This window comes from Uloborus diversus, chromosome 5 (genome assembly GCF_026930045.1).
Source record: "Uloborus diversus isolate 005 chromosome 5, Udiv.v.3.1, whole genome shotgun sequence".
Lineage (NCBI taxonomy): Eukaryota > Metazoa > Arthropoda > Arachnida > Araneae > Uloboridae > Uloborus > Uloborus diversus.
In genome coordinates, this window is record NC_072735.1 from 160,359,991 (window position 1) to 160,382,354 (window position 22,364).

Below are 22,364 nucleotides of genomic sequence, written 5' to 3' on the forward strand. Positions count from 1 at the left end.
ATTGAAATTATATGGCATAAGTTTGGGACTTTGAAAAAGTGACGTGGCATTTGGAGTGTCATGAAATCCGGGTGTCACAGTAACGATGTTTGACTGTATTAAAATTTTATTTGCTAACCCACATGCAATATGGCAACAGGAAAGAAATAAAAAATTTCCTGAGTAACATAATGTTAATTGATGTTTCAATTAATATTTTCACTAATTAAAGCCCTACAAATACAAGATGAGTCTTATTGTTTTCTTTGAAAATTTTTGAATAGATCGGTTCCTCATTCGACTCTCAACTTGCAGCCATTCTCAAGAACACCAAGCTTCAGACAGAGGTGCACAGATTTTAATAGTATCTGTAAATTGAAAAAACAGAAAATTGCTAGAACTTTTAGGCCTTTGTGGAAAAGGGGACTGAGGTTCTCGGCTGGAATTGACTGAGCTGGCAGTGTATTTCATGTATTTCTGACTTAGCCCTGGTTATAGGGCGGTAACTTACTGAATATACCTGCCTTGCCTTCAATATTTGAGTTGAACCGAACTATTGCTTCGGTCACTCGTCTGGTCAGTGCTAATTCTGTATTAGCTACCAGTTTGTTTGGCACTCTTGGCTTACTTAAGAGGTTTTCCACCTCCAGCTCAGTCACTCCTCTGCCGGACTGATGAGTGCTAATAAGCACGAAACTGCAGTCCTACTGATGAGTGCTAATAAGCACGAAACTGCAGTCCTCGGCTGGAATTGAGCTGGCGATGTATTTCAACAAAAGTTTGTTTTTTTAGAGTCGCACGTTATCTCATCCAGATAAATGGGGCTTGGATGATCAAGGTTCTACTGCACATGTAAAAAAAATTAAATTAAATACCTTTCCTGCATAGATTTCATTTTAAAAACCTTCAAAAGCATTTTTTTTTTTTTTTTTGAACACTACATAATGGGTGAAATACACCACCAGCTCAGTCATTTCCAGCCGAGGACTGCAGTTTTGTGCTTATTAGCACTCATCAGCCCGGCATAGGAAAGTGACTGAGCTGGAGATGGAAAACCTCTTATGGAAGCCAAGAGGGCCAAACAAACCGGTAGCTAATATAGAATTAGCACTGACCAGACGAGTGACCGAAGCACCTTGCCATAAATTTTTGAGTTGAACCGAACCATTGCTTCGGTCACTCATCTGGTCTGTGCTAATTCTACATTAGCTACCAGTTTGTTTGGCCCTCTTGGCTTCCATAAGAGGTTTTCCATCTCCAGCTCAGTCACTTTCCTATGCCGGGCTGATGAGTGCTAATAAGCACAAAACTGCAGTCCTCGGCTGGAAATGACTCAGCTGGCGGTGTATTTCACGTATTTCTGCTTTAGCCCTGGCTAATGGGCGGTAATTTACTGACTACTACATAATGGGATAAAATCTCTTCAAATACCAATTTATTTCAGGAACGCATAATCTTTTTTCCTATTGTTAAAACAGCAAAGTTTCAAAATAACATGAAAATACATACACTATTAAATTCATTACTGTCCTCACAGCTGCTAAAAAGAGCTTCTTCTATCAATAGCTTATGTTCTTTGGAACCAGATTCTTCAGCATAGTTTAAAATTGTCCTCCCGCTAAAATCTTCAGCAGTTTTGTCAATACTTGGCTGTACAAAACAAAAGGTTAGTCTTTATCTAATCAACAATAAAATCAAAGTAGAAATACATTATTGATAGTGTAGTGAAGTTTAAAGGGGAAAAAACGCTTTCAATGAGAAGCTGTTGCGATAAATCGTATTCATGTGTGTGAATCTTTATAGTTCATCACTTACTCAGTTTATAAATTCCTGTTGATGAAAACTTTGAATTTGATTTATGTAAGCTCTATACCATACTTTCTGATCAACTTTCCCAGTTACACACTAGTTTAAACTTAATGGTGAGAAATTTGTTGGGAGAGTACTAAAACTAGGTAACTACAAATTAAGTAAAACAGAGGTAATTGCAAAGAAAAATTCCATTAGGATTCCATTTTCCACAACATACTACGAATAGTTATCTGTTATAAACAATTCCCAAGTACTGTATGAAGAATAAAAACTCGATAAGTTAATCATCAGGACAATAAAAAATCCATTCTATGGCTAGGCAACTTAACATATCTGAGCAAGATTGAAGCAACAACAAGGCAAGTCAATGCATCTTGTTTTAGCGTTGCAAATCTTCATTCTCCAAAATTTGTGAAAAAACAATAAATTGCAAAATCCTTCAAACAGCTGAATTGTAATTACCTAAGTGTAGTGTTCACCCCACAAATTAGAAAGAATGCTTTCAATCTAGGAATTGTAAGTGGATATAACTAAAATAGGAAAAGGGAAAAAAGGCTCAGGGGATAACAAAATCTTGAAAAGCACTTACTATCTAATGAAATTTTGATGACTAATATAAGAAATTAAGTTTCCTTTCTAAAATTCCTTAAAAATTAAGTTTCCTTCCCTTAAGTTCTTTGTTGGGTAGGGGTTGGTTCAAGGAAAATAAAATTAGGACTTATATTAACTAGGCTGCAAGTCAGCTGCTTTCCCCCCCATTCCCCCCCCCCCAAAAAAAATGAAAAAGACATAACCTGAAATAATACTCGTATGTTTTAAGCAGGGTGTCCAAACTAAACTCTATAGTGAAGTCAGCAAGAACTGACATTGAAAGCAAGCAGAGCAACATGACATTTTGTCGTATTCAAAATTCTTTGCAGTATTCATTGGAAAATATAAAACTAATACTGAATCACTACTTTTACAGCAGTACTTACCTGTAACAATAAAAACTTTAAAATGGGAAGAGGAGCTTCAATAGCAAAATGCAATGGAGTTCTCCCTGATTTCTTGTCTATAGCATTTAAATCTGCTTTAAAATTAGTTAAATGCTGTAAACATTGCTCTGCTCCTCGTATAACAGATATATGCACAGGAGTTAAACCTAAAACAAAACATAAAATTATAAAATGAGGCATCTTCTGTGTAAATGCAATCTAACTTAACAATTTTCATCCCGAAAATTATCCTTAACAAGGGGTCGACCCAGGGTTTTTTTTTTTTTTTTTTTTGGGTCCCCATTTAGCAAAAATCAAAATATTTTTGTGAATTTTATTTATTTTTGTAAAAAAGAAATTATCTATAACTTCCTCTTGCTTTTTTCTCAGAAAAATGTCTGCTGCACAACATTCTTTCCATAGCTAAAAATATTGAATAAAAGTATTTACTCTAAACTAGATTCCCAGAATAAAAGAATCTTCAAATTTGTGTTAATAATGATACATAATACATTTACTGATAAAGGGAACCATTTAAACAATTTTAAAAGCTTTTTTTTTAATTTAGAGAGATTTTTTTTAGACCAATATTTTACTTTAAAAAAAAAAGAGAGAATTTAGCAATTAAGTGCTTATTATTTTGAAGACTAGCAATTTTCCAAAAACTAGATAGTAATAAATTTCTTGAGTATTATAATTAAATTAAAAATAAATAAATTTCACAAAATCACTCAATTTTTGCAGCGGGCAGTAAGATAAGGTGATGGGAGTTGCAGAAGGGGTAGCTTTTGCATAGGTGCTTGGGTATACACTTTGTGATAAAACCTCTTTTAATGCGAACTTTTGTGAAAGAACCACTTTTACTATGCAGTTTAGTGAAGGGGCCACAAAGCGGACTCAATACGGGGTCTGGATTGACTCCTGCCTTAACTTTTATTTTTTATGTTTCTGGTACACTGTATCAAGGAAATTTTTTTTTCTGAAACCATATTGATTGTAGTTGTAGCTTATCATCTACAGAAGATTCATTTTCCCCCTTGGAATAACCAAGTCTGAAGGCATATAGCATTAGAATTCATACCGACAGGTTGTCTCAAAACTGTTAGGTAGTTCAGAATGATGAAAATATAAAAATTTCAAAAACTTGAAGCATGAGGAATAAAATTGCTGTTTTTCTTGCTATTACTTATGCCACTCGAGAACCCGAGCCCGAGGAGTGGTGTTACTCGATTTAAGGCAGACAGGTAAGACTTCCGTTTAATCGAGCACCTATTTAGATGGAAGTCTAATGGTTCAGACAACACGATAGATGGCAGCACCATCTATGGACAGTTTAGAACCAAACCAGAAGTCAAATAACTCCTGGCTTAGCACCCCATACAGGTATCGTTTCACTTGGAGGACTTTGTGATTACGGGCATATTTAACGTCCCCCCCCCCCCATTCACCCTTAATGAAGACAGTGGATCTTCGACGGGCTAGGATAGAACCAGGGACCCTTCGGTCACAAGTTCGATGTCTTACCGATCAGGCCACCAGGTCCCTTAGGAATAAAATTAAATCATCTCACTGAGGCAAAGTTGCCTTGAAGCAAAGTAGGTATACAGCCTGAGTAAAAACTTTAAGGACAGTAAAGAAAAATCAGAAAACGGGAAAATAAAACTGAAAGGGTATTAATATTATTGAATTATTAATTTTATTAATGTTCATTTGTAAGAAATAATGCAATACACAGGTTTTGTCAAGTACGCAACTACCAGAAAAAAAGTGGTATATTCAAAATTAGTATTTCAGCCTGAGTAACAACTTTGAGGCCAGCAGTATTTCTTAAAAACTATATGTACATATAGTAGAATAAATATCACAGCAGTTAATAAGAATATGGAAACCCTTCAACTTGTTTTTTTTTTTTTTTTCGTTTATTTCATCAAAGTTTTGGTGTTTTTTGTGAAGAAGATGTCGAAAGGTAAGAAGTTAAATGATCGTGAAAGAGGGCAGACTGAAGCTTTTTCGTCAATGGGGATGAGTAGCTGTACTCAAAAAAAATAGGAAGATAGGAGACTGTAGTCAATAATTTTTTAAGATTAAAAAACAATTATTGTAAAAAGAACACCGGTGGAAGACCTAGAGCTTTGTCCTCAAGTGATGAAAGAAGAGTTTACAAACTTACATCAACTAGAAAGTACTCAATCGTTAAACTTATTCAGATGACAGGCTTAAATGTTTGTCAAAAGACAATAGATAACACAATTAGAAGGTGTGAAAGTTTTATTTGTGTTACAAAATTGGCTAAGCCTCAGTTATTGAATAGGCACAAAATAGAGCATTTTAACTTTAACCAGAAAGTCACGACCTAGGTTAACCAATGGACACAAATAATTTTTCTGATGAAAAGAAGTGGAATTTGAATGGACCAGACGGATGCAGGATTCGTACTCAATTTCCAAAATAAAATGAAGGAGTTTTGAAGGACTAAAATGAGGTTTTGAAGGAGTACTAATGGGCTGTTAACTAAATAATGTTGCACTTGTTTTCAACATATTTGAAAAGGGGGAAGGGGGTACCCCCTTTATCACAAAATGTCACACTTCACCTAACTCCTCCTCTTGTTGAATGCCATATTTTTTTATACACATATTGTTACAATAACTGTACTGGAGGCGATTCTGTGTGCGTACCACCTCAAGCTCATGGGTCTCAATAAGTTTCCTCATTACCTGTCTCTGTATAATTAACTGTGTGCAAATACTTACTTTATGATGCCTTCAGACTGGATGTTAAAACAATTCAGCTTTAATGCCAATTATAACATTATGTTTCTGTCCAGAGAGCAATGAAAGGGTATAAAGAATATCATTGGCAAAGCGCACGAAATCTGGTTTACAGATGGTTCCAAGACTGTATCTGGAACTGATTCTGGTGCATACTGCAGCAGCAATAACACAAATCTGTGCTTCTCATTAGGGAAGCTTGCTACTGTCTACCAGGCAGAAGCTTTAGCCCTATTGGCTTGTGTAAATAACTGCCTAGAATGAGGCATAAGCGGGAAGGTTATCAGAATATTCTCTGATAGCCAAGCTGTGTTGAAAGCTCTCAATCGAGACTGCTTCTCTACCCAAACTGTTTGGGAGTGCTATAATGCACTGGTAAGACTAGCTGGCAGTAATTGGGTTTCCCTTTACTGGGTTCCTGGTCATCGTGACATTGTGGGCAACGAATTAGCAGATCAGTTAGCTAAGCAGGGCTCCAATGCACCATTTATGGGACCCAAGCCTGCCCTCTGCCTGCCCTACAATGCAGTAAGGACTACTGCAAAGAACCTTCTTATGGATGAATCATATGGCCTGTGGCTTAGGTCCGACTGTCAAAGACTGGCCAAGACTCTGAACCAGCAGCCACCCTGGCTTAGATCCAAGGAACTACTTAATTTGAGTAGGAATCAGATCAAGATGTATGTTGAGTTACTAACTGTCACTGCTCTCCTAATAGGCATCTTAATCTGATGGGCGTTACTGACAATCCTTCATGTAGAGGATGTCATATGGCTGATGAAAGCTCAATTCATGTGCTATGTGAATGTGACTTCTACTCTGCGCAAAGATTTGAGCACTTGGGATACCACTATGTAGATCCCTGGGAACTGCCTAGAATTTCGGTTAGGCAACTGCTGAAATTTATTTCTGTTACTGGGTTCCTTCAGTAGTCTAAGCGGGGATAGTACAATTGACCTGAGTTCTCAGTGCTTGCACTCGTTCCAAGCACCCCCCCCCCCCCCCTTTTCAATTCATACTTCATACAATAACTGTATGATGTCACTTTTTGTCACCCTCTTTCTTCCCCTTGTCACAATTTCCATGAACTGGTCTCCTCCTCAAGGCATGGCATTTTTTGTGGATGACCCTTTTTACTATATAGTAACTGCGATTTACTAAAGAATTGTTTTTTTTAACACAATCACTTAATGTAGTACATCTACTTATGCAGTTTAAATATTTAAATAATAATTAGACAACCTGACTTTTGCTGCTGAGAGTGTGGTGGAGGAAAAAAACAATAATCATAAAACTTGAAAAAATAGCCAAGCACCATTTTAGCATGTTTTACTTCACTTATGAAATGTTTTAGTCTTCTAATAAAATTTTCACCTTCAACTTTTATGACTTAACAAAGATCAATTTGTAAATCATATCTTTATGAAAAAAATAAATGCAAGAAATTACTACATTAAAATCGCCCTTGTGACAAAGTTAGCTGTCCATCTTAAGTATTATGAGTTACTGTCATAGAGGAAGATTATGTAGTCTTGAACTAAAAAAAGGAGTTTTGAAGGAGTTAAAACCAAAATGAAGGAGTTTGAAGGGCCCTTCAAAAAAATTTCCTAAATGAGGGAGTATTGGAGGAGTTTTGAAGGAGCGTACGAACCCTGGGATGGAATTGGCATGATTTACGAAAGGTAAAAGAAATATTTCCCAAGCGCCAGTTAGGTGGAGGGTTTGTCATAACTTGGGGGGTGCTTTGCTTGCAGCGGTATGGACTCAGTTGCTTTTGTTCCAGGTAAAATGAATTCACTAACATATCAAAATGTCCTCGCAAATCATTTTTTACCAAATGCTAAGTTTATTGCTGGAAAAAATTGGAAATATCAGCGAGACAATGCATCTATCCATTCCAGTAATAGTACCAAAAATTGGTTCCAAGTAAACAATGTAGACACTTTGAAACGGCCAGGTAAGTCTCCAGATCTCAAACCAATTGAGATCTTATTGGGCGACTTAGCAAGACCAGTTTATGCAAGTGGAAGACATTTTACTTTATCAATAGAACTGAAATCTTCTGTCGAAGATAAATGGTATAGAACACATCCCAAACTTTGTCAAAAACTTGTTTCATCTATGAAAACAAGAGTATTTGAAGTAATTCGAAGAAGTGGCTCCTACACAAGCTTCCAAATGTTTCTATTTTTTTCTTCCTGTGATTTTTTCTATACTGGCTTTAATTATTTTACTCAGGCTCAAATGCTCATCTGTAACATTTTCTGATAATGAAATAATTACAAATGAATTTTTTTTTTTTTTTTTGTCTTTTTTACTTGTACTTAAGGTTAATAATTATCTCTCAAATTATGTATTCTCAAATTTGATCCTCAGTTAAAGATGTGTCCAATTTCTCAAAAAAGTTCACTAGCCTTAAAGTTTCTACTCAGACTGTAGTTCAATATACCATATCTTGATGGCTGGTAGTGAATCTTAGCAATGCTCAATTTCATCAGGCATGATACAAGGAGCAACCTTTCTTTATATCTCTTAATTGGACATATTGCATTTTTCTCCCTCTCACAAAATAAAAGGCTAGAAAATACTGCATTAAATTACAGAATACTGAAAGAGAATAGAAATTATTTCTCTACAAATATATTTCTCATCTTCTAGTGAATCAATGAACAAAGCAGAGATCTTTTCTACCACTCTGAATTCACAGCAGTATAAACTGCAACTTTAGATTCTTGTTTTACCATATAAAGCAATATAAATATTTAGTTCTTTTTTAAAATCTAAACCAAGCTAATTTTCTTCTGTTGTTTTATTTTAAATGTTACCCTGGCATAAAAAGAAACTAAATTTTTTGGAGATGCACAGATCCCTTCCCAGCATGTTAAAGGAATCGTTATTTTAATGTCATTGATTACATTGTTTTGTCTATATTGTGCCTTTGGTTGTTTCCGAACAAGCATGATAAAACAATTACATAAAGAGGGGATGCTGTACTTGAAAGCATATGGGATGAATAGTAGCTATAATTTGCTGCAGGAGTTTTACATCAGTAAAATGGTCTTATAGATGAAATAATTATCATAATTTTACAAAAAAATTCAAGGTTTTGAATCTGACAAACGAGAAGGCCACTGAACCGAACGTGTTCAACATTACTCGTACATTCCTACAGTATGAGCAAATAAAAGCTATTACGGCCAAGGGCGCCCATATAAGAGGGCAAGTGAGGGCTTGAGCCCCCCCCCCCCTAGAAATTAGAACTTCCTGGCTTTTATTACTTTTTTCTTTGCAAAAATGTAAAAACATTTCTTCTCCAGCCATTAATAAATAAGTTATTAAAAATGTCAAATTTTAATGACTCTAATCTGTCCTGAATTCGGTTTCCATGGGGAAAATAGCCTGCTAAACCATGGGGAAAATATCTGAGCCTCTCCTTATAATTTTGCATATGGGCGCCAATGATTAGGGCTTTGAATGACTTGCCACCCTCAAGAGAAGGTGTAAGTTTTTTAAAAAAAATACTTTTTTAAGAATTACCTTCATAATTTGACATTGAAAGCTCAGCTGGACCCTTAATCTTGGTAAGTAATTCTTTCAAAATTTTATCAGACTTTTTTTTGCATGCAATATGAATGCATGTATCACCTACTGAATCTTGAACAGTAGGTGAGGCACCATGCTCCAGAAGCAATTTTATTAGCAACTGCTTGTTCATCTCGGTTGCAATATGCAGTGGCGTCTGAAATTATAAGGAATCAAAATTATTTCATTTATGTTACTTATTATATAGATTAGCAATGACAACACCTCAGGAATAACTATTGAAAACAAATAAGTAAGAAATATATTGTTTGAAAGTGCTAAAGTGTTTATATACAGCCCCACTGGTGAAATTTTAAGTACCGTCCACCTCATTGATCCATTGTAATAGGAAAAGTTCTGTATAAAATTTCAGAAAATTTTGAGGCGATAGAAAAAAACTGGTTTCTCTCTCTCTCTCTGTTTTTCTGAGGAAAATTAGAAAAATTGATATTATAAGAGTTAAAATGCATTTAATAGATATATATGGGACATTCTCCATGATGTGTAACTTTTGAACGAAAATATTTTTAAATTTCAAAACCTTTTTCCTTTTTTTTTTCTTTATTCTTACATGAAAGTGTTCCCTACTAGAAGTAACCATAAACAAGGCGCCCAGCTTTATTCCAATTATTCTACTTATAAATAAAAAATAAATACATTGTTCGCGGAAATAAAAAAAGAAAAAAAAATGCTTTTAGTGTTTGAAAATAGAAGCTAATTCAATATCAAAGATGCAATTTTGTTAATTGTGCAAATAATAAGCTACTTATGATTAGTGTGAATCTAATATTAAGCTCTCTTAATTAAAGTGTGGCTTAAATTTTAGCTATCCAAGTCGTAAAAAAATAGTGTAGTAATTATATATTTCCAAATTGGTAAATTTGAAAAAAAAAAAAGGTAATTGATATTTTTTGTGAACTTTAAAATTGATGTATTTCCCCTCCATCATTTATTCTCCCCTCAGAAATAATGACATTGATGAGGTCTGTCACGGAGGTGAGGAATTTTCCATTAATATAGGCCTAATAAATACATTTTTCAGGGAAAGATTTTTTTTTTTTTTGCAACAATTTGCACATGTTAAGCATATGAAAATATGTGCATTTCTTTTTTGTACATTAATTCACATTCCTGACATTCAAGTTCACAGAGGTGAGAATTCCCAGTAACCACACTAGGTAATTAAAAAAAATCTTTTTCCTTGTTTTTTAACAAAAATCTCACAACTTCTTTACACCTGAAAATAAACAAGGGCGCTCCCTCGTATCATGGGAATTAAAATGTGATGTCATTAATACCGTCTGTTAATGAGAAATGGCCTTTTGTGATTGGGTAACGGAGGTGAGAATTTATTGTGTGACGTAGTTCCTTATACTAATAAAACAAACAAAAACAAAATATTAAAAAATTAAACATAATTAAACAATTAGTATCTGAGACACTTCTGAAAGAAATAATAAACAAATAAATATATGCTTTTAACTAAACAAGTTATTAAACAATATAAACAGTCACTCTAGGTGTGTGACATGCCACGGAGGTAAGAATTCACATGCTGTGAACCAAAAATATATTAAAATAAAAATTATTATAAAAAATTTTTTGGCAGGTTTAAATAGATATATTTTTGATGAAATTAAAAACATCAGAAAATGAATTGTTCCAAAAAGTTTTACTGTAAAAGGCAAAGGCGTGTGACAGAAAATACATATTTTTGATGAATGACCCATATATATTCTTAGAAAACATACACAATGATGAACTCATAAAAGATACATGCAATCCATTCAATTTAAACCTAAATTTACATAAAACTTTTATTGTTAAAAAAACAGCCAGTAGTTTTTTTTGAACAGGACACCAAACATTATTCAAATTAATCAAATCATCAATCAACCATTAATTTTATACATCAAATGAAAATACGGTTGGTTCTTTGTTTAACAAAACTCTTTTTAATGACTTTCTTTATTTGAAGATGACTTTTCACTTTCCCGGATGCTCCACCGTAGTTTTAGGAGCATTCTATTTAAGGATGCATTCTAGTTAAGGACGATCTTTTGTGATCCCTTGAAAGTCATTAGAGAATCAACTGCATATTAAAATTTTCACTCAAACATCATCACTAACTAAAAATTAATCCTTGTTCCTCTCTAGGATTTGTTTGTGTGCTAATTTAATTAGAACCATTTAAATATTAAAGCTTTGCGAAACTAATTCATATTTCAAAACATACAAGTTACTCATGATAAAGATCCTAATTTGTGTCTTTAGCCTCATTTTTGATTATTGGCATAGATGAGGATTAAAAACTTAAGAAAGCAATGATAGTGGATAAATTTCATGCTCGCTCCTGAGAAGGCTTTGATTCAAAATTTTTATCGGGATTACTATTAATATTCCTGCTATAAGTCAACAACATTTGTAACAATGGGTTTTATAATTAAACATTTAATGGGGAAATTACATGAAATTTGTTGTTTTCCATCCTAACCAAAATAATAATTCTATTTTAGAATTGAATTTTTAGCGTTAAGTTGTACCTTAAGACTAAGCAAGTCATTTAGTGCAATCCTGAAGTCTCTAAGTGGTCTATTTGCGGAGATATAAGCAAAAGCAGGCCTCAGATTTTTCTGTGACAATCAAGCCAAGTGTAATAAAAGTGCTTAAAACGTTGAATATTTTGTTTCAATTTTAAAGTATATTTCTGAAGAAAATGCGTTTTTTTTTTTCTTCTTTTTTTTTTCTTTTTTGCAAAAGGGAGGATATCTACTGTTTTACACCAAAAAGTAATATATTCAAAATAAAATTGGCAATTTAGGTCTGGATAAAATTGTGGAAAAATTCCTAAACTCATGCCAATAGTCATTTGTTATTCTACCAAAATATTGTGAAAAATTTGAAATTCTAACAGTTAGTGTTTGTGCGTAAAATACTTTTTTCATTTTGGCAAAAAAATATATAATTGGATATAATCCATTTTGAAAGTTAACTCCTCATTTACAGTATTGATGAGAACTGTAGCAAATAGTACTTTGGTGTACAGAGAAATCAAGTTATCTTAGATACTACAAGCAAAGTCAATGTTTACGTGTGGGATACTGAACAAAAAAAGAAATATTTGAACAAAAAAAAAAACATATTCAAGTGCATATATTATAAATTTCTGAATACATAATAATGTACCAGAAATTTCAAAATTTTCAATTTGTCCCGAGTGAAAATGAACCTTTTCAGGAAAAAAAAACCAGCCATTCCCATCACTAGGTACCATAAATAAACATTCTTCTGAAATGATTTAGCATCTTCATTAGGGTAGAGCTTATTTTTGAAGTACAAAAATCTAATCTTCTCATCCCCTAATTTGGTTCCTTTTTATGAAAAAAAAAATCAAGTTGAATTTTAGCAAGATCTAACATTATTTAGAGGTGGGGAAGTGTGATGGGAAAGTTTTTAATGCACATATCAATATATATAACATATGAGCATTGTAATTTAATGATAACATTTAAAAAAATCATTTATTATTACTTCAGTTTCAGATTTTAAGTCATATGAGGTACTACTGGACTATTTAAAACTTTAAATAGTGCAAGGAAAAAAAATCAGATGAGCAATTTTGTGCTGCAATCACAGAACGTATTAACCACTGTTCATAAAATTTTCAAAATATTTCTTTTTAAAATTTAGTATTGAGAAATTATAGATAATTTGGATTACAATTGAAGGCTGGTTTTTAATTCCTAAGGCTATACTTAGTTCTTTCAGACAGTATAACTATTAAAATGCAGTAGTAAAACTTACTTAATTGGCCAAAATTAAGCGAAGTTAGTGAATTTTACTTAGTTGCTGGGAAAGTAATTTTTTAATTTTAGACAGTTCCTAAGATTCCATACTTTTAAATGATAAAGGTCAGGTTGCAGCTGTTAACAGCTATGGCGATGTCAATATGACAGTATTTTTGCAATGTGCTTTAATAACACCAGTGCAAACGGTGGGCCGATAAGCTAAATAAAGACACTTCTACTATGTGATAGCAAACATCAAATTAGGGAGTATATAATTAGTTTAAGTCTTTGAAGCATGCATGGGAATTACATGCTCTCCTGAAGACTACGTTGTTTAAACGTTTTCAAGAATGTTGGAATTTCATTGATATAGTGAAGTGTGAATCAGGAACTTCATTCAGGGCTATTGTAAAGCTAGTAGAAGGTATAAGGATAAAGACAATTGACAATGCAAACAAATATCTAGAACAAAATAAACCAGAGATAAGAGGAGATGGTAATAAATTTCTAGAACTCATAATAACCCCCTTTTTTTTTTTTTTTTTTTTTTTTTTGCTGGTTCAGCAAGAATAGTTAAGATTTATGTCACAGAGAGCAATCCACCATATCTGGTGGATGTGTCTTAAGTCGTATATTTTCTCATGGTCTGGAAATCCAAAGTTCAAGTGAAATTGATGTCAAAAGAAAGAAATTGCGATATGAACATTCTCAAAGTTTGTAGATTTGAAAACTTTATGCACTGCACAAGCTTCCAGGGTTTCTTACAATCACATGTTTTTGAAATTGCTACTTGAACAGTCATCAATAATTCATTATTCCGGAATCAAAAGCAAGTAAAATTTCTAAATTCCTTGTAGTATTTATCAGGACTTGTTTAACTTCATTTGATTGATAGCTGTTAGTATATCAACCAAAATTCGTACGGTACGCGTGAATGCTATGTAAAATGAAAATCCTTATATAAAAAGTAGATGTTACTCTAAGAAAATCAGTGTTGAGTTGAATTGAATTTTTACTAATAATTAAGCTGAAAGTCTCTCTGTCAGCATCTCTGTGACGCGCATAGCGCCTAGACCGTTCGGCCAATTTTCATGAAATTTGGCACAAAGTTAGTTTGCAGCATGGAGGTGTGCACCTCGAAGAGATTTTTTGAAAATTCCATGTGGTTCTTTTTCAATTCCAATTTTAAAAATATTTTACCGAGCAAACTTATCATAAAATGGATGAGTAAATTACGAAATTATCATAACGTGGAATCGTAACATGGGCACAAGCCAATTGGCGAAAAATTCACCATACATTACTTGTAAATATCCAGGCGATTCAAAAGATCTTTTAATTTTCTATTACTAACAAAGCCGTGCGGGTACCACTAGTAAAAAAATAAAATCATAGAAACTTGTGTTACAGATAAGTCAATGATATTATTTCAACGGTTAGAATTTACAGTTGAATGTAATCTACCTTAACAGAGTAAGGAGGGTGGCTTTAAACAGATTTTAACAGGGTGGATATAATTACAGTGCTACAAGTGGTAAATGATCATACCAAATGTGAAATTGCTCTTATGGAAGACAGTGGGTTAATCCATGTTGAAAACCAGCAGCAATTCCTGATACAAGATATTGGAAGTCAAAGTGCCCTGCTGGCAGAGACAGAAGTTTTGATTTCTGCAATGATGATTCTTTCTTTTTTTCAAAAGTTAAAGTCATTGTGTACAGTAAAGTTAAAAACTTTGAAATTAATGACGCAATTTTAAACACATTCATTAAGTTTTAAGATATTATAATTTTTGCTATGTTTTCTAAACTTTGAGGCCATTGAGCTACCTCTAAATATTTTATTACATTATTCTAATTTCTCATGTGTTATTTTTAAAGTAAATGGAACCAAATAAAAGGGTGAGACATGTGAAAATCAGAAGAAAAAAAAAATTCATAGCTTTTAAACTCCACCCTAATCTTCACATACAGGGTGGTTATAATTAAAGTTACCCTGATCAGACCCCTCTAGTGACTGTTCTACACATGGGATTTCAAAGAAACTAAGAATACAGATTATATAGGCCATGGGGAGTAGGATTGTGCAACAAAAAAAATTAGTTCGAAAATTGGAGATAGGGGCGCTCTACACACCGATAAAGTAGGGCCGGCTCTAGTAGTTATGCAGCCGTAGGCGATATTGACAAATGCCGCCCACCTCCCATTGAATAATAATAATATAAAATAGAAACATTAATAAAACATTGATAAAAAAAATAATTTTTAAGTGCTTAAAGTTTAAAGTAAATTTTTTGTTAAATTCCAAACTGGGTTTTGCATATCCGAGCTATGGTGCATACTTCAACTTATCTTTTTTAACATTAAAGTAGTGCAACTTATAACACTGAAACAGATATTCATATTCTTAAAAGACTTTTGAATCACGCAATTTGCCGCCTTTTAAATTAAATTGAATTTCTTCCGAACTATGTCTTGTATATCCAAGCACTGGTACACACTCTAAACTTTTTTTTTCCTTTTTTTTAAGCATTGAAGCAGTAAATTTGATGATGATGAAACAGATATTCATCTTTTAAAAAATATGTTTCAATTTTGAAACTTGTCGCCCCTAAATTTTGCTGCCCTAGGCAGTCGCCTACCCCAAGAGCCGAGCCTGACGATAGCGAAATGCGGAACACAATCACCCCTGCAATATGCAAATTAGATGAGCTATAAAAAAGGCCGAAGTTCACTCATCATTCATCACGATGGCTTTAGGAAAGAAAGAGTTAGCCTTACTGATCAAGGTCTTCTATCAGAACGGTAGTAATCTTACTGTCACACTGTGAATATCGAAGATTGAAATGCATACGGAAAGGGCCCAAGTCAAGGCAATCCTTGAAAAAGATGATCATAAAAATCGAGCAAACTGGTGAGTTGGATGTGCTGCCAGAAGAGGACCTTTTCTAACCTGGTGTCAGAGTTTTGAACTATTTTTTATTGCATAATCCTGCTCCCTATGGCCTATATAATCTATATTCCTAGTTTCATCAAAATCCCATGTGTACAGCGGTCACTAAAGGGGTCTGAACAGGGTAACTTTAATTATAACCAACTTGTATGTTACAAAACAACTTACTTCACTCAGATCTGAACTCAAACTGCAATATTGTTCTGTTAGCAAAATTTTTTTGTTCAAATTACAAGGGGGGAAAGGGGGAATACAGGTGATCATAACATATTAGGCAAATAAAAAGTCAAAACGTAATTTTAACACACTGTTGTTTTAACCACATTTTGACAAGAGTATAAAAATGAAATACCGTACATACTTTTTTTCTCTTATTTTGATGGTTGTAATCGTAACCTGGAACTAGCTCTAATAACTTGGAAATAAAGTTTATATTATCACCTTGATGAATAACAGCCAAATGCAAAAGGCTGAAATAAAATAATAATAACACAAGTTAAAAATTTAATACCAATGTAACATAATGTAAATCCAAAATATGCTTACCTGTCCCCATTTCTATTTTGCCAGGGTATCAATTGGAAAGAAAAACGCAGTAATGTTTCAATGCTACCATTGCTAAAGGCATCTCTTACTGCTTCTTCAAAATTAAGTTTTTTGGATTCAGGTGGCATTTCTATTTTTTGTAATTTTGTTTCATTTTGATATAATGATGATTTAGACCTGAGACCTAGAGAAGACAACTTCATGGCTAAAGCATCTTTGCTCTCTCCCATCTGTCCTTCAATTATCCCTCTTTCAGTATGCTTAAAGGCTCTAGCATCTGGAGTGATCTGTTCTTCAGCATACGTTTCAGTTACAGCATCTGTTAACACCTTAGCATGAGGCATAAAGTCTGTGTAATCCATTGGTGATACATACGGCTCCAAAACTGTTCAGAATTCAATTTAAAATGAGAGAACAGTATAAAAACACCAAGTTAAACTGTTATTTGAATCATAATAACATATTTTATCAAAGCATTAACAAGAATATCTGAGAACAGTTCATTAAAGTACATAACTCTTTAGGTTCTAAATGTTGTCGTTGTCTTGTGCCAGCTAGGGTGGCATTTTGGGATGCGCTGCTTCACTTTTCCAACTGTACCCCAATTAGGTGTGAAGTCAGACTTTCATGGTACACACATGCCATAGGGACTGGTTTATAGGGTAGGCAACCATTCACAGCACATTTGCACAAAGAAAGAACAAGGACAGGAGAGAGAAATTACATTCATGACAGAGGTGGGATTCCAGCCCAGGACCTGGCCATCACAGACTTCTTTGACCACTACTTGTCAGACTACTCAGACAAGGCGGTCAGTTTTTAGTTCTAAATAATAATAAATATTGCAACTGTGTCATACATTGAAGTCACACCTAATCAACAGCATAGCAGAAATTTCAAAATTATATTCTTGCCCTCCCCAAAAGAAGTTGTTTACAATTTCACTTTTGGATTCTAAAGAACAAGAGGCAGAATTATTGTAAGGATGGCTTGCACCTCTCCAGATTTTTATAATCAAGACAATTATTTAGGCATGTTTTTTCTTTTTTCTTTTAATGTATAAAATTTATAGCAGGAGGCAATTTGGAAAATTTTAGAGGTATAAATCTACTGAACGGTAAGAGATTCTCATACCTGAAGCATTTCTTCATTTCTTCTCTTAAAAGTGAGAAGCAGATGATTCACAGTAGGGTGCTGACTATTGAATTCGTCAACTACATAAATTAGGCATCAAGAACAATAAACAACTTTTTTTATGCTAGTTAATTACTGTCAACCACGAAGAAACAAAATCTACCATAAAATAAGATAAGATAGTTTTGACATCTTTTTTCTGTACCTAATAACTTTGGCTACATTGTTGCCTGGTAGTTAAAAACTGCTAGTTGAAAAGGCTTAATCATCAGTCAGGCTTTATGATGACCATGAAGACAAGATACAGCGAAATTTTATAATGCTATATCAAAAAAGGGGACTGGCTATATTGGACAACATGGCCTTATTTGGCACACCCACCTAGCACATAAATAGATAACATGGACACTTCGCAGCACCCCTTGCCTCTTCCTATGGCAGCCAGTTTGAGAACCCTTGTTGCGGCATTCTAAAGAATGCAGAACCCATAATATAGTAGAAAAACACATGTTTTTTTTTTTTTTTTTGACTTGTAAATATATATATACTACATTTTTTATTTCAATAATATGGTTTTCCAGCCCAAAATTCAAGGAATCCGCCTTAAATTTTGCTAACGAATTCACATTTCTTTTAATGGTGGATCACTGAACACCAGGTTTGTAATAGGTGAAAGGAAACCTTGATTTAGGGTAAAAGCACCAATAGCTGGCCATTTAAGAGATTGGTTATTGATTTTTGTTAACCTATAAATTTCAACAATCAATGCAACAAGAAAAACATTGCAAAAGTTTATGCAATACCTTTCTGATAGTGAATCACTAATTTGTTTCTAGAATAAAAACATTTTTATTTTAAAAACAAAGCTATTGCTAATATGAGAAAATGATCCAGTAGTTGACCATATAGAAATCCAGTGCTTGGCCATGTATGAGCCCAGTAGTCGGCCGTTTCATTTTCATAACTCTTATGGAGACTGAGCGAATAAATTTAAACAATATTGAATGCAAAACTTACAGCACAGCAGTGCACTTACAACATTAATTATTCCTCTAATTAGGAAATAATTCTGCATTCTTGATGTTTTTGTAACGTTTGTCTTTATATTTATTATCTTTCAAACTGCAATCAGTTTGAATAAGAATCACATGCATATACATTTTTTATTATTTATCTTCCACATCAGCGGTTCTCAACCAGGGGGGGGGGGGGGGTGGCGATTTTGTGCCACACTCATGCCAAGTGAGAGTGCATGCCAAACTCACCCGAATCCTAAATCACCTCAAAAAAAAATTGTATTTACTTCTTTTCATCTTGGATTTCCTATGTTCTAGTAATAAGCTGTTCAAAAAAAAGCTTTGAACAGTTGAATTAAATTTCGTGTGTGAAAGTATCTGCATTTTTCCTTATTAACTAGTTTTCAGCTATTCATATCAGCTCCTATTAGACTGTTTGTATAAAGCACATGGGGGGCCAAGGCGACGTGACCTCATAAATGTGTTAGCTACATATGATGGGGGGGGGGGGGGGGTGGCATAACCTCAGGAGGGTGCAGAGTCTGAAAGGTTAAGAACTCCCGTTCCACATCACTAACTTAAATGATATGATATATCGCGAAAGTAGAAATTTGATAAATGGAAAAGACCCGGGTTAAACCAGTTTTTTTTTTTTTTTTTGAGAAAGGAATTTTGAAAACTTCTAAAATACGAGAATTTGTATTCCCCCCCCCCCCTTCCCACTCCGGCACAAAAAGGTTTCTGTATTAACTGTTTATGTTAACATAGAGAATGACAAAAGAGTTGATAGAATTAATGACTGATAAAGAGAGAATTATTGATTGATATGATTGACACTTGACTGGTCTATGTTCCATTAGAATAAACTTCAACACACGGGACAAAAAATTAAAGTTGTAGTTTTAGAAATCATTTCACTTCAAAACAATGCAAGTAAAAAATTGTTTACTTAACAGATTAGCAATCAAAATCACATCTAAAACAAAATTTATCATAAAAAACAAAGATACTTTGTTGTGAACAAACTAGAATAAGAAGAGTTTACTGTCTAACTACGGATTGTATGGAAAGGCAAACATCCGATTTACATGCAGAAATGGAAGCATCTATTAGTTTTCAGGGATATCAGATTTTGCAGATGTATGTTAGCCTCTAAATTAAACAGAGTCTCATTCAAATGAGCGGAATACGCGCATAAAATTTTTATTTTCCCCTCATTCAGATGGAGTCACCTTAACTGGATGTTTGCTAATTCCATACAATCCGTGGTCAAACAGTATATAGGCAGGTCCATATTTTCAAACTTTTTTTGAAGAGGAGAGGGAGGGGCAAAGGGTATGAATTCAATGCATTTTATAGGAAAAAAGCATCAAAATACAAGCTAAAATGCATAACTGCATTATGTTTTGAAAATCCAGATGGATCAATTGCACCCTTCCCCTCCAGACTGCTCAAATGATGGGTCTGTATCAGAGTTGGGCAAATTTTAATTGCATTGACAATTAAAGATTAACAATTAATTAATTGGTAAATGTAACCACAACAACTAACAATTGATCAATTGTAATTGTGGAAACTTACAATTAACAATTAATTAATTGTTAATTGTAGTTTGCTACAGTTAACAATTAATTAATTGTTAGTTGTAGTTTACCACAGTTAACAATTAATTAATTGTTAATTGTAGTTTACTACAATTAACAATTGTCAATTGTTCTGTGAATTTTAATTAAAACTAACTCATAAAAAATTTACTGGTTTTGTACAAGATATTCTACAGCCGACAGGTCTACCTGGGACGTGGACGCTAATCGAGTACCATATTACTATCTAACTATTTTAATACACATGTTAGCAACAAATAAAATATCAATAAAATATCAGTAACTCTCAGTAAATTACCACCCAATAGCCAAGGCTAAAGCAGGAATATATGAAATACTCGAGTTGAACCGAACAATTGCTTTGGTCACTCGTCTGGTCTGTGCTAATTCTATATTTGCTACCAGTTTGTTTGGCACTCTTGGCTTCCTTAAGAGGTTTTCCATCTCCAGCTCAGCTATTTTTCTATACTGGGCTGATGCGTGCTAAAAAGCACGAAACTGCAGTCATCGGCTGGAAATGACTGAGCTGGCGGTATATTTCATGTATCAGTAATTTTATTATGAGCAATAAATTATTTACTGCAGCATATGACTTTTCTCAAAAAAATTTATGGCTCCAGCAAGATATCCTCAAAAAAGGTATATTTCAATTAAAAATTTAAAAAAAAAAAAAAAAATTCCGTACTAGTAAAAGTCCGAAGAACATCTGAGGGAAATTACAGAAATGCATCTTAATTACACGATTAAAAAAAAAAAAATTAAACAGAGCGGTCTCTGAGATCTTACGTCCCCTGTTATGTCCTTCTTTCTGATTTCCCCTGTTACAGGTTAAACTATAAAACAATGATTTGCACAATTTTAAAACACTAACATTTACGTCTGGAAAACACTTGCCAAGACGAGAATAGTTCACGTGGCAAGCGAGCAATCGACACTGAACGAAAATACAAACTCGAATAATACTTTGAACTCTGTACGCTGTGCTGTACCTATTGATACATTAAGTTAATTGTTAGTTTCAATTATTCATAAAACAATTTAAAAAATTAATTGCAATTATTTTAATTGTGAAAAGCAATTAACATACATTAATCTAATTAAATTAATAGGAAAGTACAATTGATTTAATTGCAATTAAGTTAATTACAATTGCATTTTTAATCAATTAACAAGGCAATTGAAAAAATAATTGATTAATGCCCAACAGTGCTATTGATACAATTAAGAAATGGGGGGGGGGGGGTCATAAAAATAATCTTAAAGCTTTCAACAAGAGTATTAATGAGCGATGAATAAACTGAAATGGAATTTGTAGCTACGTAATGCAATTTTGAAGCAAAGTAAACATTATTTTAAACCAGAAATAAATTTGATTTCCTAGAGAAGAAAACCTAAAGAATTAAATATTTGGTTATAGGAGCAGTAATAAGTGGTACAAACATGTGAAATAATCAACCTTAATAAAATACAGGCTACTTGAACCTTTGGTGAAGCAAATAGTTTAGCATATTGAGCAATAGAAGAAACATAGGTTTAACTCACTGAAATAACTTGAGGTAAAGTAATTATTGAAGTATCACATCTTAGTTCCTTACCATTAGAATGTTTATTAATTGCCAAAAGGAATACCAAATGAAATCAAATCATTTGTTTTATCAATTTCATTAACGTAAGATGGTTTGATAAGAAAAAGGATAAATCACCATTTGATAATGACATGTTGAGTATTAGAATTAATATTCTAAAGCAAGGATGAGCTGAATTTACAAAACCTGTTTTCAAGAATTCTAAATTAAAAACATTAGAAGCAATAAAATGACAAACTGACTCTTTTTGTCAAAAAAAACGGTAAGGCAAAAAATTAAACATTTTCTTTAGAAGAAATAACTTTAAAACCGAATTTTTACTCAACACAGCAAAGTTGTCGCTGTATTTCGATACTTTATTTTAATTACTATTTGATGAACATTAGAAAATCCATATTAAGAATGTGGCAGACCAAACAAACAGCATAAAACCAGTTGTCGAACTGCCATGGCCCACTACTGGAAGTGTAATAGAGTTTCATACCCAGTGTGGTCGGCCATCCCTTTAAAAAACAATCGAGTCTAAGAAGGAGTTTGTTTTTACATTGAAACGTTATGTTAGCAAGGACGGATACAAGGGAGGGGCAATGGGGGCGATCGCCCCCTCTTTGAGCCGA

The 22,364-nt window shown here is 33.4% G+C and overlaps 1 protein-coding gene across 1 annotated transcript in view; it reads right to left on the reverse strand.

Moving 5' to 3' along the window:
* Nucleotides 1-272: 272 nt before the first annotated feature.
* LOC129223223 (nuclear factor NF-kappa-B p105 subunit-like) overlaps nt 273-22,364 on the reverse strand; it is an 89,321-nt gene continuing 67,229 nt past the window's right edge. Inside the window, exons 12-17 of the mRNA XM_054857788.1 lie at nt 16,408-16,792; nt 16,223-16,331; nt 9,077-9,278; nt 2,769-2,935; nt 1,489-1,629; nt 273-347 (exon numbers count right to left, since the gene is read on the reverse strand). Of these exons, the coding sequence (XP_054713763.1) occupies nt 273-347; nt 1,489-1,629; nt 2,769-2,935; nt 9,077-9,278; nt 16,223-16,331; nt 16,408-16,792 (1,079 nt within the window). The remainder of the gene's footprint in view (nt 348-1,488; nt 1,630-2,768; nt 2,936-9,076; nt 9,279-16,222; nt 16,332-16,407; nt 16,793-22,364) is intronic.